At 39.5% G+C, this 13,211-nt stretch overlaps 1 protein-coding gene across 3 annotated transcripts in view; it reads right to left on the bottom strand.

Moving 5' to 3' along the window:
• The window catches only part of LOC106875688 (alpha-mannosidase 2x), a 140,155-nt gene that overhangs the window by 43,178 nt on the left and 83,766 nt on the right, over nt 1-13,211 (bottom strand). For all 3 annotated transcript variants that reach the window (XM_089343941.1, XM_089343943.1, XM_089343942.1), the window contains exon 4: nt 9,007-9,184. In XM_089343941.1, the coding sequence (XP_089200067.1) occupies nt 9,007-9,184 (178 nt within the window). The remainder of the gene's footprint in view (nt 1-9,006; nt 9,185-13,211) is intronic.

Raw genomic sequence — 13,211 nt, 5'->3', positions numbered from 1 at the left:
ATATAAAAGATAAAAAATAGTATATATATAAAATTAAAATTATTCATATATACATATTTACAGACATTCACACACATATACACACCCATACATATATATATACATATTTACAGACATTTTGTTGGATGGTCGTTGACTGTTCAGGAGTTCATCCGCCCTTTGACAGGTCTTATTTTTCGTCCTGCAGGGTGTCCAACAACACCCTCCTCACCAAGCAAGCCTGGTGGGGTTGCCAGTTTAGTCGCCGACGACCCGACCATGTAACAGGTTGTACTGGATTACATGTTACCAGTAGCACTGAAGAGCGACCTGACATATATATATATATATATATATATATATATATATATGTATAAAAAAATCAAAATAAGCAACACGGATTTTAAAGATGATTGCAGTACGCACGTCTCATGCTACTCCATTTATTTAAGTAATGCGAGCATTACATTAAATGCAATATGTAGAGCAATCTTCAGCTGCACAAAAATGCAGAAAATTACAGTAGAATAGACATATTATAATTATGGCAACATTTCAAATCCAAGTGGGAGGAAGAATACATAAAAATCCATCTTGACATAGCCAAGTCTATCAGGCTAGTAATTGGTTCTAGGCAGAAATTCTAACTGTCTCTGATTTTATTGTCTCTTATCTAGTAGTAATAGTATAAGGGACAATCACTTCTAAGGAAAGGGAAGGTGTAAGCATTATGCATGGACATGGCTATAAAGGATATGGTTATAAAGGTTTCTCTGGTCAGAGTGGCAACACTCTTATAGGTTGGGTTTTTTTTTACTACTATCAAAATGTTGAGGAATTAAACCCTAGGTATATAGGTCAAACAGGGCTTTTTCTTTAGTCTGAATAGAGCATCAGTATTATTTTGCAGATATCAATATTAGTTTAAACAATATTTTAACAATAAGAGGTATGTTAATAATAATAAAATGAAATGTAATTAGTTAATACAAAAATCATGAAGTAATGTCAGTATAGAATTCAGAGGCTATAGATAAGGTGTAAAGTCTAAGGATATTATGTATATTGGGCTCAGGAAAACTATTTTGAATTATTTTTAAAATGATTTTTAAAAATTTTAGCTGATATATATAATAATACTATTTTGAAGACACATAAAATGTAAGCTTTATTTTTATAATGTGAAGAAAGATTAGTATAGGATTTACATAGTTTATAATAATGGGTTTATTAAGGTTTAAGGGACAGAAAAAGAAAAATGATATTAGGAATTAACAAGGACATCCAATACAGAAACATGATGATTGATTAAAAGTTTCATTAGTCATGAATTTGTTTTAAGACTAACATGGGCTAATTAAAGAATATTAATTGAATAAGGATTAGATTAATTTTGGGCATAAGGATTAGATTTATTTGAGTTAAAAATACAAAATAAACAAGACACTATTGCTGCAAACCCTGGAATAATGTAATAATAATAATGATTCTTTTACAGTCAAGCATTAAATAAAGTAAAAACTTATGAAAATTTCCTATTCTTATAAGCTATATAAGGTTAAGATACATATTGAGAAACTAACAGCATTAGCAGAAGTGGTGTGAAAAAAATATCTTCTATGGAGTAAAGTTGAAATCTTATTTATCACAAGTAGATTAAATGTTAAGGTGAGAGATCAGGAATATATGTTATAAAGGTTCAATTTCCAATTTAAAATATGTGCTAATTAATAGCCCTAGAAGTTAAAATACTATATTTTGATAATTTTAACTACTTAATAAACTACTTTTTAAAAAATTTAAAAGTGCGAGTAGAGCAGTGTACACATGATACCCTGAGGTCTAATTTATTATTGATTAGATTAGGATTATTTCTAAGTTTAAAAATTTCATATATTTCCATAGAACATAATTCACATCCATATTTATTATTTCTATAAGGTTGAGCTTTTCTTATAATTTCCCATTTAAGGCTAAAATTAATACCATTATCTTTTAACTCCCAAATTTTACTTGCTGATGTCGTACTATTTGCCTTATGTCTTAGTCTAAAAGAGGACCTATGGTTATATATTCTCTGTTTCACATTAATACTACATCCTATGTAAATATAATTCTCGGTTATTGTACTAATAATGCATCTGTACACTACGTTACGGGTGCAACAAATTTCTAATAAGGGACACTGGGACTTATTTCTGAAGTTGCACATAGTGGTGCTATCAACCCCACCTATATTATTTCTAATATCTCTATTATTATTATTACAATTATTTACATTAATATTATTTATCAATTCCTCAATTCTACTATTAGGTATATATTGATCATTTCCATCATTATTTAACTCATTTCCTGATGTGCTATCAGTTAGAATTATTCCTCCAGCATTAGGCATATTGATATTATATGAACTAGGTCCCTGATTCCTATTATTTTCATTGGAGTTGAGCCTATCATCAACTTCAGTTAAAACCACAACATCATTACTGCTGCATTCTATTTGTTGGTTATATGTATATATACAGTAGTGAAGGCGCATGGCTTGGTGGTTAGAGTAAGTGGTTCACAATCATTAGGTCGTGAGTTCAATTCCCTGTGGCATGTTATGTCCTTGAGCAAGACACTTCACTTCATGATGCTCCAGTCCACTCAGCTGGCAAAAATGAGTTATACCTGTAATCCAAATGTCTGATCTTGTCACATTCTGTGTCAGATTGAATCTCCGTGTGGACTATGGAGTGCTCAGCCACTTGCATCTTAAATTCATGAGAAGGTTATTCTGTTGATTGGATCAACTGGAGCCCCTGTCATCATCACTGACAGAGCGCCATCTATACAGCAGTGGAGAAGAATGCTCTGACAGTACAGTTGTGAGAATAAGATTCAGCTAGAGAGAATTCAGAGTGATTAGCTCTGTAGGGAGCAAAAGACTTCTCTCTCAGAGTGGAGTGTAGGGTGTATGATGAGTGTAGTTATGCTACATGATAGTGAAGTTTGGGCCATGAATGCAGTAAACATGCAAAGGTTAGAAAGAAATGAAACAAGTATGCTTGCTTGGATGTTCAACATCACTATGCTTGTATAACAAAGTACAAATGCATTAAGAGAAAATTGGGCATAAGTGGAATTAGATGGTATGTGCAAGAGAGAAAACTTCATTGGTATGGTCATGTGATGCAGATGGATGGGGACAACTGCATAATGAAGTGCTGATCACTAAACATGGGCAAAACCAGAGGAAGTGGGATACCCAGGAAGACATAGGATGATCTCCAGATGTTGAGTTTGACAGTGGAGATGACAAAGGATTGAGATGACTGGTGATTTGCTGTGCTCGAGAAGATCTGTCCATCACAGCATAAATGAGACCCCAAAAGCAAATCACTTATGTCTATAGCCTCAGCACTCAATCTGTCCTAAAACCTGTCTCTTCCCTACAACATATCTAAATACCCACTCTATCATCACTCTCTGACTACTACACTATTTACTCAGGTGCTATAATTATACAAGAGCAAAACAGAACATATTTCATTCCCCCATCATTTTGTGTTCCCACTCACCCTCCCTAAGACCATTTACATGCATTCTCAATATCATCTCTTACTTACCATTATATTTTCTGTTGAATGCCCCTTTCACTTCTAGTTTTCTCCTTCACACCCTCTCATTCCATTTCCCCCCCTTTGTACCACTGACCTTGTCTCTGGCACTGTTATCTCTCACCTACCACCCACACTCCACATCCATTTATGCTGCTACTTATCCCAATCCTATTTCCTCCATTTCTTCTCTTCCAAATTGGTATTCACCACTGACCACACCTCTGCTCATGTTCATCATTCATTGCATTTTCCTCTGTCCCCAATCTCCTACTCACCTTTCATGCTCTTGCAAACCCAGTCACCCTGTCTAATCCTCTGGACCACCTTCCTGTAACTTAAACATACACCTTGATACCTCTTCACAATCTTCTCTCCTTTACTAACAGCAAAACACTTGTTTCTCTCTATCATACTTTAACTTCTTATTACAGGACAGAAATCCACCTCCCTCAATACTATACCCACCCAGTCACCTTCAGTTCAGAGGACTTATCTTGTGAGTTATTTAGTGACATCACTTGAACAGAGGCCATGTGGAAGGCAGCCAGTATACATAAGGAAAGGCATCCAGTCACAGAAACCATACCACAAAGCAGACATCAGAACATAGCACAGTCCTTTGGCTCATCAACATCTATCAAACTGTCCAACCAATGCTAGCATAGGAAGCTTATATGATGATGATGATGATACACACGCAAATATATTTACATTTATATATATATAGATGTGCTCATGTGCGGGCAACACATGAAATCTTTCGAGCGGGATCGTGCCAGAGCCCCTGGACTGACTCTTGTGCGGGTGACACATGAAGTCTTTCGAGCGGGATCGTTGCCAGTGCCCCTGGATTGGCTCATGTGCGGGCGACACATGAAATCTTCCGAGCGGGATCGTTGCCGGTGCCCCTGGGCTGGCTCTTGTGCGGGTGACACATGAGGTTTTTCGAGCGAGATCGTTGCCAGTGCCCCTGGACTGGCTCTTGTGCTGGTGACACATGAAATTTCTTTGAGCGAGATCGTTGCCGGTGCCCCTGAACTGGCTCTTGTGTGGGGTTCTGGGATTTTCGAGCGGGATCGTTGCTGGTGCCCCTGGGCTGGCTTTTGTGCGGGTGACACATGAGGTTTCTCGAGCGAGATGAGCGTGGCCCCTGGGCTAGCTCTTGTGCGAGTGACAAATGAGGTTTCTTGAGTGAGATGAGCGTGGCCTTTGCCAGTACCGCCTGACTGGCCTTCGTGCGGGTGACACGTAAAAGCACCCACTGCACTCTCTGAGTGGTTGGCTTTTGGGAAGGGCATCCAGCTGTAGAAACACTGCCAAATCAGATTGGAGCCTGGTGTAGCCATCCGGTTGCACCAGTCCTCAGTCAAATCGTCCAACCCATGCTAGCATGGAAAGCGGACGTTAAACGACGACGACAATACGTACAGACATATATATATTTATATATATACCGCCTGACTGGCCTTGTAGGGTTTTCAAGCGAGATCGTTGCCAGTGCCCCTGGACTGGCTCTTGTGCGGGTGGCACATAAAAGACACCATTTCGAGCTTGGCCGTTTTCGTGCGGGTGACACGTAAAAGCACCCACTACACTCTCTTAGTGGTTGGCGTTAGGAAGGGCATCCAGCTGTAGAAACTCTGCCAAATTAGATTGGAGCCTGGTGTTGCCATCCGGTTTCACCAGTCCTCAGTCAAATCGTCCAACCCATGCTAGCATGGAAGGCGGACGTTAAACGATGATGATGATATATATATATATATATATAAGGTCTAGAATTGAAGGGCCTTAGAGTCAACATAGCTAAAACCAAAATCCTAATAAGTAGGAAGGTAGATAAAACACAAACCCCTTCAGGTAGATGGCCCTGCTCAGTATGTAGAAAAGGAGTAGGTAGTAACTCTATAAGATGTACCCGGTGCAAGCTATGGACACATAAGAGGTGCAGCAACATCAAAGGCAGGTTAACTAGCAAGTTAGTTTTTGTTTGTGGCAGATGTTCAGGTGCAATAAAGACTGCAAACAAACAGGAAACAACTTCTATCTCATTCCAGGGTGAAAAACTAGAGGTAGTCGATAGCTTCCGCTATCTGGGCGACCAAGTTAGTAGTGGGGGTGGGTGCGCTGAAAGTGTAGCTGCTAGAATAAGAATAGCCTGGGCAAAGTTTAGAGAGCTCTTACCCCTGCTGGCGACAAAGGGACTCTCACTCAGAGTAAAAGGCAGACTGTATGACGCATGCGTACGAACAACCATGCTACATGGCAGTGAAACATGGGCTGTAACTGATGAGGACATACGTAAGCTCGCAAGGAATGAAGCCAGTATGCTCCGTTGGATGTGTAATGTCAATGTGAATACCCGTCAGAGTGTAAGTATCTTGAGAGAAAAGCTGAACATTAGAAGCATCAGTTGTGGCGTGCAAGAGAGACGATTGCGCTGGTATGGACATGTGGTGAGAATGGAGGAGGATAGCTGCGTGAAAAAGTGCCACACCCTAACAGTTGAGGGAACCCGTGGAAGAGGTAGGCCCAGGAAGACCTGGGCTGAGGTGGTGAGGCAAGACCTTCGTACATTGGGCCTCACCGAGGCGATGACTACGGACCGAGACCTTTGGAAATGTGCTGTGCGTGAGAAGACCCGGCAAGCCAAGTAAGATCGTTGCCAGTGCCCCTGGACAGGTTGTTGTGCGAGTGGCACATGAGATGCACCATTTTGAGCGTGGCCGTTGCCAGTACCGCCTGACTGGCCTTGTAGGGTTTTCAAGCGAGATCGTTGCCAGTGCCCCTGGACTGGCTCTTGTGCGGGTGGCACATAAAAGACACCATTTCGAGCTTGGCCGTTTTCGTGCGGGTGACACGTAAAAGCACCCACTACACTCCCTGAGTGGTTGGCGTTAGGAAGGGCATCCAGCTGTAGAAACTCTGCCAAATTAGATTGGAGCCTGGTGTTGCCATCCGGTTTCACCAGTCCTCAGTCAAATCGTCCAACCCATGCTAGCATGGAAGGCGGACGTTAAACGATGATGATGATGATGATGATGATGATATACATATACATATTCATGTGCACACACACACACATGATGTATATATACATACATTATGTGTGTGTATATATACACACACATAATGTACGTATATGTATAGGTGAGGTATGGTTCTGAGGTACGACATGTGCTTCCCAACCACTGTGTGGCACCTTGGGTAAGTGTCTTCTACTATTGCCTTGGGCTGATCAAAGCTTTGTGAGTGGATTTGGTTGACAGAAACTGAAAGAAGTCCAACCTAAATATATGTATATATCTGTATGTGTGTGTGTGTGTGTGTTTCTGTTTGCATTTGTCCTTCCTCATCACTTGACAACCATTGTTAGTTTGTTTAACCTAACAGTTTGGAAAAAAGAGACTGATGTAATGAGTATTACACTTAGAAAAAATAAGTACTGAGTTGATTTTTTTTGACTGAACTCTTCAAAGCAGTGCCCCAGCATGGTCACAATCCAATGACTGAAACAAGTAAAAGATGATATATATATATATATATATATATATATATATATATATATATATATATATATATACACATATACATATACATATATCAATCATGTGTGTATAAATGTAAACAAACAAATGTTTTTTTGTTTTTTTGAAGCATCGAAATGTGTATTATACGATACAAATTGGAAGATGATATTTTTTTGAACACAGAGTTGCCATTACAACAGAAGAAATACTGGGTAAATTAACCTTACAAGGTAGAAAAATTTGTCAACAACCAGCTATGGGACTCAAACCCATATCCCTCAAAAACTCCAGCTGAGTACTCTACAATTAAGCTAAACTGCTCACTGACAAATTCATCTGATGAATTAAACACTAAATAATTTAGCTTTATAGAACAACCATGTGTATAAATGTAAACAAACAAATATTTCAACATTTCTAGTAAAAAAAAAAAATTGTTGCTTTCATTTATTTGTCAGCAGGCAGTTTAGCTTAGTGGTAAACCACCCAGTTGGAGTCTTTGAGGGATAAGGGTTCGAGCCCCATGGCTGGTTGTTGACAAATTTTTCTGCATTGCAAGGGGAATTTACCCAGTATTTCTGCTTTTCTAACAGCAACTCTGTGTTAAAATAAAATCATTTTGTATATATATATATATATATATATATATACACGCGCGTGCACACACACACACACACACACACACACACACACACACACACACACACACATCTGAAATTTACAGAAAGCAAAAGATGAAGACAGGTGTAGGAACAACAAGCAGGTGTATAAGTTTAATGCTCGGGCAAAATGGGAAAGTCTTTTATGTTTCAAGCATATGCTCTTCAACAGAAAGGATTAAGAGGAAAAAGAAAGGAGAGAGAATGAAAGGAAAAAAAGAGAGATAGAAGTAAGTATGCGGCTAAACAAATTTGACACAACAAATATATTAAATATAGTAAATAGATCAAATACAAAATGTATACATGCAAAATGAGAGGAAGCAAAAGGTGGAAGGTTTTAGATGATGAATTTTTATTCTTTTACTTGTTTCAGTCATTTGACTGTGGCCATGCTGAAGCACCACCTTTAGTAAAACAAATCAACCCCACGACTTATTCTACTAAATCCACTCTCAAGGCTTTGGTCAGCCCGAGGCTATAGTAGAAGACATTTGCCCAAGGTACCACAGTGGGACTGAACCTGGAACCATGTGGTTGGGAAGCAAGTTTCTTACCACACAACCACTCCTGTGCCTGTATAAATTTTATGTATTTAATACATTTAATATAGTCCATGTGTTTAATTTGCTTTTACGAGCATTCAATGACAATATGAGTCTTCAAAGACAGTTGTTCCCATAATTTCTAAAATAAAATTTAGGATTTATGGCGGGTCAAATTTGGGAAGAAAAAACATGACAGTGGAGACACAGAAGGAAACCGAACGAAAACAAACATGGAGGGTCGGTAGACCAAAACGAGAGGAAACTAGTGAAAGCTGAGAGAAACATTTGTTTTGAAATGAGAAAAGATAGAAGAGAGAGAGAGAGAAACACGTCTGCTCTTTTGAACGTCTGTAGAGGAAAAGAAAGATGGTCACGTGAGGAAAAGAAAGACACACACACACACAAACAGATATACTTACATACATTATAATATTTTATTACAGCTGAGGAGATACACAACTGACATGAAGGCCTATCATGAAACTATCAGACCTTGCGTCATTGCGTCATTGCTGTGGCTTCCTAGTTATAATAAAATATGAGCACATTAAGTATTGAGTTCTTTTTGTATAAATATTCTGTATGTGTGTACATGTTCATGTGAGTGAATCTATGTGTTATTGCATGCATGTGTATGAAAACCCAATTTAAAAAAGAGAAGAAAAAAAAACAGTGGGATCCTCACATCAACTTTCATTTTTGGCTGGGAGTTCATGTAGTCAAACAGCTTCTTGTAGTTCTGATACTGCAGGTCCCATTCATTGGACTTGTCATACCGAAAGTCATCACCCAGAGGTATCAGTACAATGTTCTGTCGGTATAGCTGAGATTTCTTGCGGTACTGATCGAGTAACATTTCAGCCCTGGTAAAGACAGAGATTGAGAGACAAGCAGACACTCAGACAAATTGACACAAGAAAAATGGCAACAGATTTATTCATTATTTTTTAATATTCATATTTCCTTGCTAGCATGGCTTAGATGATTATATTATTGAGGCATTGTTTAAAATTAGACATCCTTCCTATTGCTGATAATCCTTAGCTGTTTCTCTAGTAAAGGATTTTTTGCTTCACACATTTTGAAAGTACAGTCATCACTTGAAACTCAGTGATTTGTAGAGAAGACATTTGCCCACAGTGTCACATAGTAGAATTGAAATCAAAAGCCATGTAGTTATAAAATTAATTTCAAACCACATGATTATGCTAGTTTTGGTCTAGGTGGCATGGATATTCTACAGGCAGAGAAATGGGTGGATAAGGTGATTGAAGTAGTCAGGGTATGTGATAGGGTACTTCAGCTAAGAATAGCCTTGTTCAATATAACAATGAATCTCTTCCATGGACTGCCTCAACAACAAAAGTTCTCATAGTGGTAAGGGACTTCAATGGACATGTTGGAAGACACCCTGATGGATTCCAGGGTGTGCATGGGGCTTTGGCTCAAGAAATGAGGAGGGGGACAAAGCTGCTGGGATTCTGTGATGCTCATGAATTACTGGTCTGCAACACTAATTTCAAGAAACTGGCCAGTTGTCTGGTAGGCACACCAGCCAGATTGATTACATCTTCACCAGACACAATGACAGGTGTATTCTCATAAATGTAAAATCTTTCCCAAGTGAAGAATGTACAACTCAACATAAACTAGTGGTTAGTGATTTCAGGCTTAGGGCCAGAAGGATCCAAAGATACAAGCTAGTATGGAAAAGGAGGTTATGGAATGTCAAGTATCCTTCAAATGGGCAGAGATTTAGTTATGTTCTTAATGAGACCTTTGATGAGAAGGAGAGAGGAATAGAGACATATAATGTAGAGGACAACTGGAAATTCCTACAGGACAATCTACTGAGGGCAACAGACCAAATCTGTGGTTGGGGCAAAGCCTCTGCCAGACCAAGGGTGACAATTGTGGTGCAACAGTGACATTGACAGGGCCATGAGAGAGAAGAAACAAATCTGGAAAGAATGGAAAAGAAGAGGTAGTAAAGAATCATATCAGAAAGTTAAAAGGGAGGGTGGACACCAGGATTATCAAGCTAGGGCACAAGCAGAAAGGAAGAGATTTGCCAAGGTTCTACATTGTGAAGATCAGAAACTTGAGGTGTTCCGGATTGTGAGACAGTGTGTCAGAGATAATCAAGATATTGTGGGAGAGAAGTGTGTACGATAGTTGATATGCTTGCACTTAGTGATGCGGACAAGAAAGAGGTGTGGAAAAGTTACTATGTAAGGCTATTGAATATGGAGAATGAATGGGATAAAGGGAGTCTCCCTCATGTGAACCTAACATCTGGAATCACTGTGCAGATACTCAAAATATCTGGTAAGGTAGGATACAGGCTAGTCACCCACAAGTTATTCAGGAAAGTGTAACACCCAGTGAGTGGTGCTAGTTGCTACACCACTCACTGGAAGATGGCCTTAGGTAGAAGTAATTATGGAGGCATCAAGCTCCTGAGCCTGCTGATGAAAATTACAGACTTATAGCCCAATTAATTAGGAGTAGAATTAGGCTAGATGAAATATAGCTTGGCTTTGTCATGAGGAGAAGCACTACTGATGCTATTTCCTTAGGCAGGCAACTTCAAAAGAAGTACTTAGCTAAGAATAAACCATTACACCTGACATTCATTGATTTAGAGAAAGTCTTCAATAGAGTACCCCGTTGTGTGATATAGTGGGCTCTGAGGAGGCTAGAGGTAGGGATTTGTGAAAGCTGTGCAGGCCATGTATGGAGGTGTTATCAGTAAGGTGAAAGTTAACAAGTACAGAAAAGAATTTGGTATACAGGTAGGCATTCATCAAGGAATTCAAGACAGGCAGCCCCTGGGAACTACTATATGCTGATGATCTTGCCCACATAGCAGATTATATAGAGATAGAAAAAAAATTCCAAGTGTGGAAGCAAAAACTGGAATCTAAAAACTGAGGTCTTAGTAAGCAAGGAAACAAACAAGAGCCTACCCACTTCAGGTAAGTGGCCCTGCTTGATTTGTAGGAAAGGTGTTGGCAAGAATTTCATATGGTGTACCCAGTGTAAGCCACAGACATACAAGAAGTGGAGTGGAATAACAGGAAGGTTATCAGAGAAAGTAGTGTTTGTATGTATAAGATGCACAAGAGCCCATTAAAACTAGATACTTGGCAAATCGATTTTCTCAAATGTCCTGGAAGCTCATCAGAAGTAATGAATAATTTCTGCTACCTAAGGGAACAAATTAGTAGTAATGGGGGAGGCTGTACAGAGAGTGTAATAGTTACAAAAGAGCTTTTACCTCTGTTGATAACCAAAAGTTTCTCTCTCTAAGTGAAAAAAAGATGGTATGACACATGTACACGAACAGTAATCCTACATGGTATTGAGACATGGGCACTGAATGCAGAAGACAAGTGAAAGCTAGAGAGGAATGAAGCTATTATGCTCCACTGGATATGTAATGTAAGTGTACACGTTTGACAGAGTGCTGGTATATTGAAAGAGAAGATTGCGCTGGTATGGTCATGATGGATGCTGACAGTTCCATAAAGAAGTGCCAATCTCTCAAAGTGGATGGAACATGTGGAAGACGGAAACCCAGGAAGACATGGGATGAAGACTTGAAGGACAACCTCAGGATGCTGAACCTTTCAACAAAGGGCCATGATACCTGGTGCCTTGCTGCACTCAAGAAGACTTGTTCTTCACACCAGAAGTGTTAAGATGACCGCGCCCCCTGGTGAAGGGGATTGACCTGCAAGAGTCCTGTGCCAGTGTCACATAAAAGCGCTCGTGCAGTGCCATGTTAAAAGCACCCAGCATACATTGTAAAGTGGTTGGCATTAGGAAGGGCATCCAGCTGCAGAAACCAATCTAAATCAGACTAGAACCTAGTGAAGATCTCCACCTTGCCAGCTCTGGTCAAACTGTCCAACCCATGCCAGCATGGAAGACAGCCATTAAAGGATGATGATGATGATGATGATGACACACACATAAAATCATCATCGTTCAACGTTCATGTTCCATACCGGTATGTGTTGGACAGTTTGACAGGATCTGGTGGGTGCAAAGATTGCTTTGTGCTTCTCTGTTTACTTGATATGGTTTCTGCAGTTGGATGCTTTTCTTAATGCCAATTACATTACAGCATGTTCTGGGTGCCTTTTTTCATACCACTAGCACTAGTGAGGTTACTATCAGCTAGTAAAGCTATGATCCACAAGTGAAGAGGAGGAGGAACTTAATGTTAAGAAAAGAGTTAGAGGTAAAGCTTGAGAAAAAAAGGGCAGGAACAGAACAGGTCTCTTGCTGTTGAGAAGCAACAAGGTTAATTACATTTTAGAAGAGTGGATAGTGGGTGGAGTTGGAAAGCAATGAGATGTTAGAGTGAACCTTCAAGGTACAAGATGGATAAGAATGAAAAGGGCATGAGTGCTTGAAGTGAGTGGGTGGAGTAGGGGCTGTCTGGTAATTTGGGAGAGAGCAGAATGAAAATGATGACAGAGTAAACAGTAAGAAGAAAGAAAGATGACATGCAAGGGTGGATGGGAAAGTGAGGCAGGTGCACTGTATGAGGGAGTGAGAGGTATGGTGGTGTGGGAGGAGAGATAATTTGATGGGACAACAGGAGTATGTAGGAGCTCAACAAAAGTATGGGTTGTAATTAATATTAATGAATGAAGAATGGATAACAAGTGAGGTGGTTCTAGGAAGGAGGAAGAGAAGTGGTAGGAGCTAAGAGATATAACTCAGTGTAGCCAGTGGCAGGAATTTGGACAACAAAGATAAATCATTTATTTTATCTGTTACCATTTACTTGCTTTAGCCATTAGACAGCAGCCATGCTGGGGCACTGCCTTGGAGAATTTTTAGTTGAATGAATCCACCCCAGTGCTTACTTTTTGT

The sequence above is a fragment of the Octopus bimaculoides genome, chromosome 28 (genome assembly GCF_046866305.1).
Source record: "Octopus bimaculoides isolate indiv1 chromosome 28, ASM4686630v1, whole genome shotgun sequence".
NCBI lineage: Eukaryota > Metazoa > Mollusca > Cephalopoda > Octopoda > Octopodidae > Octopus > Octopus bimaculoides.
This window is presented reverse-complemented; position numbering and strand designations above follow the sequence as displayed.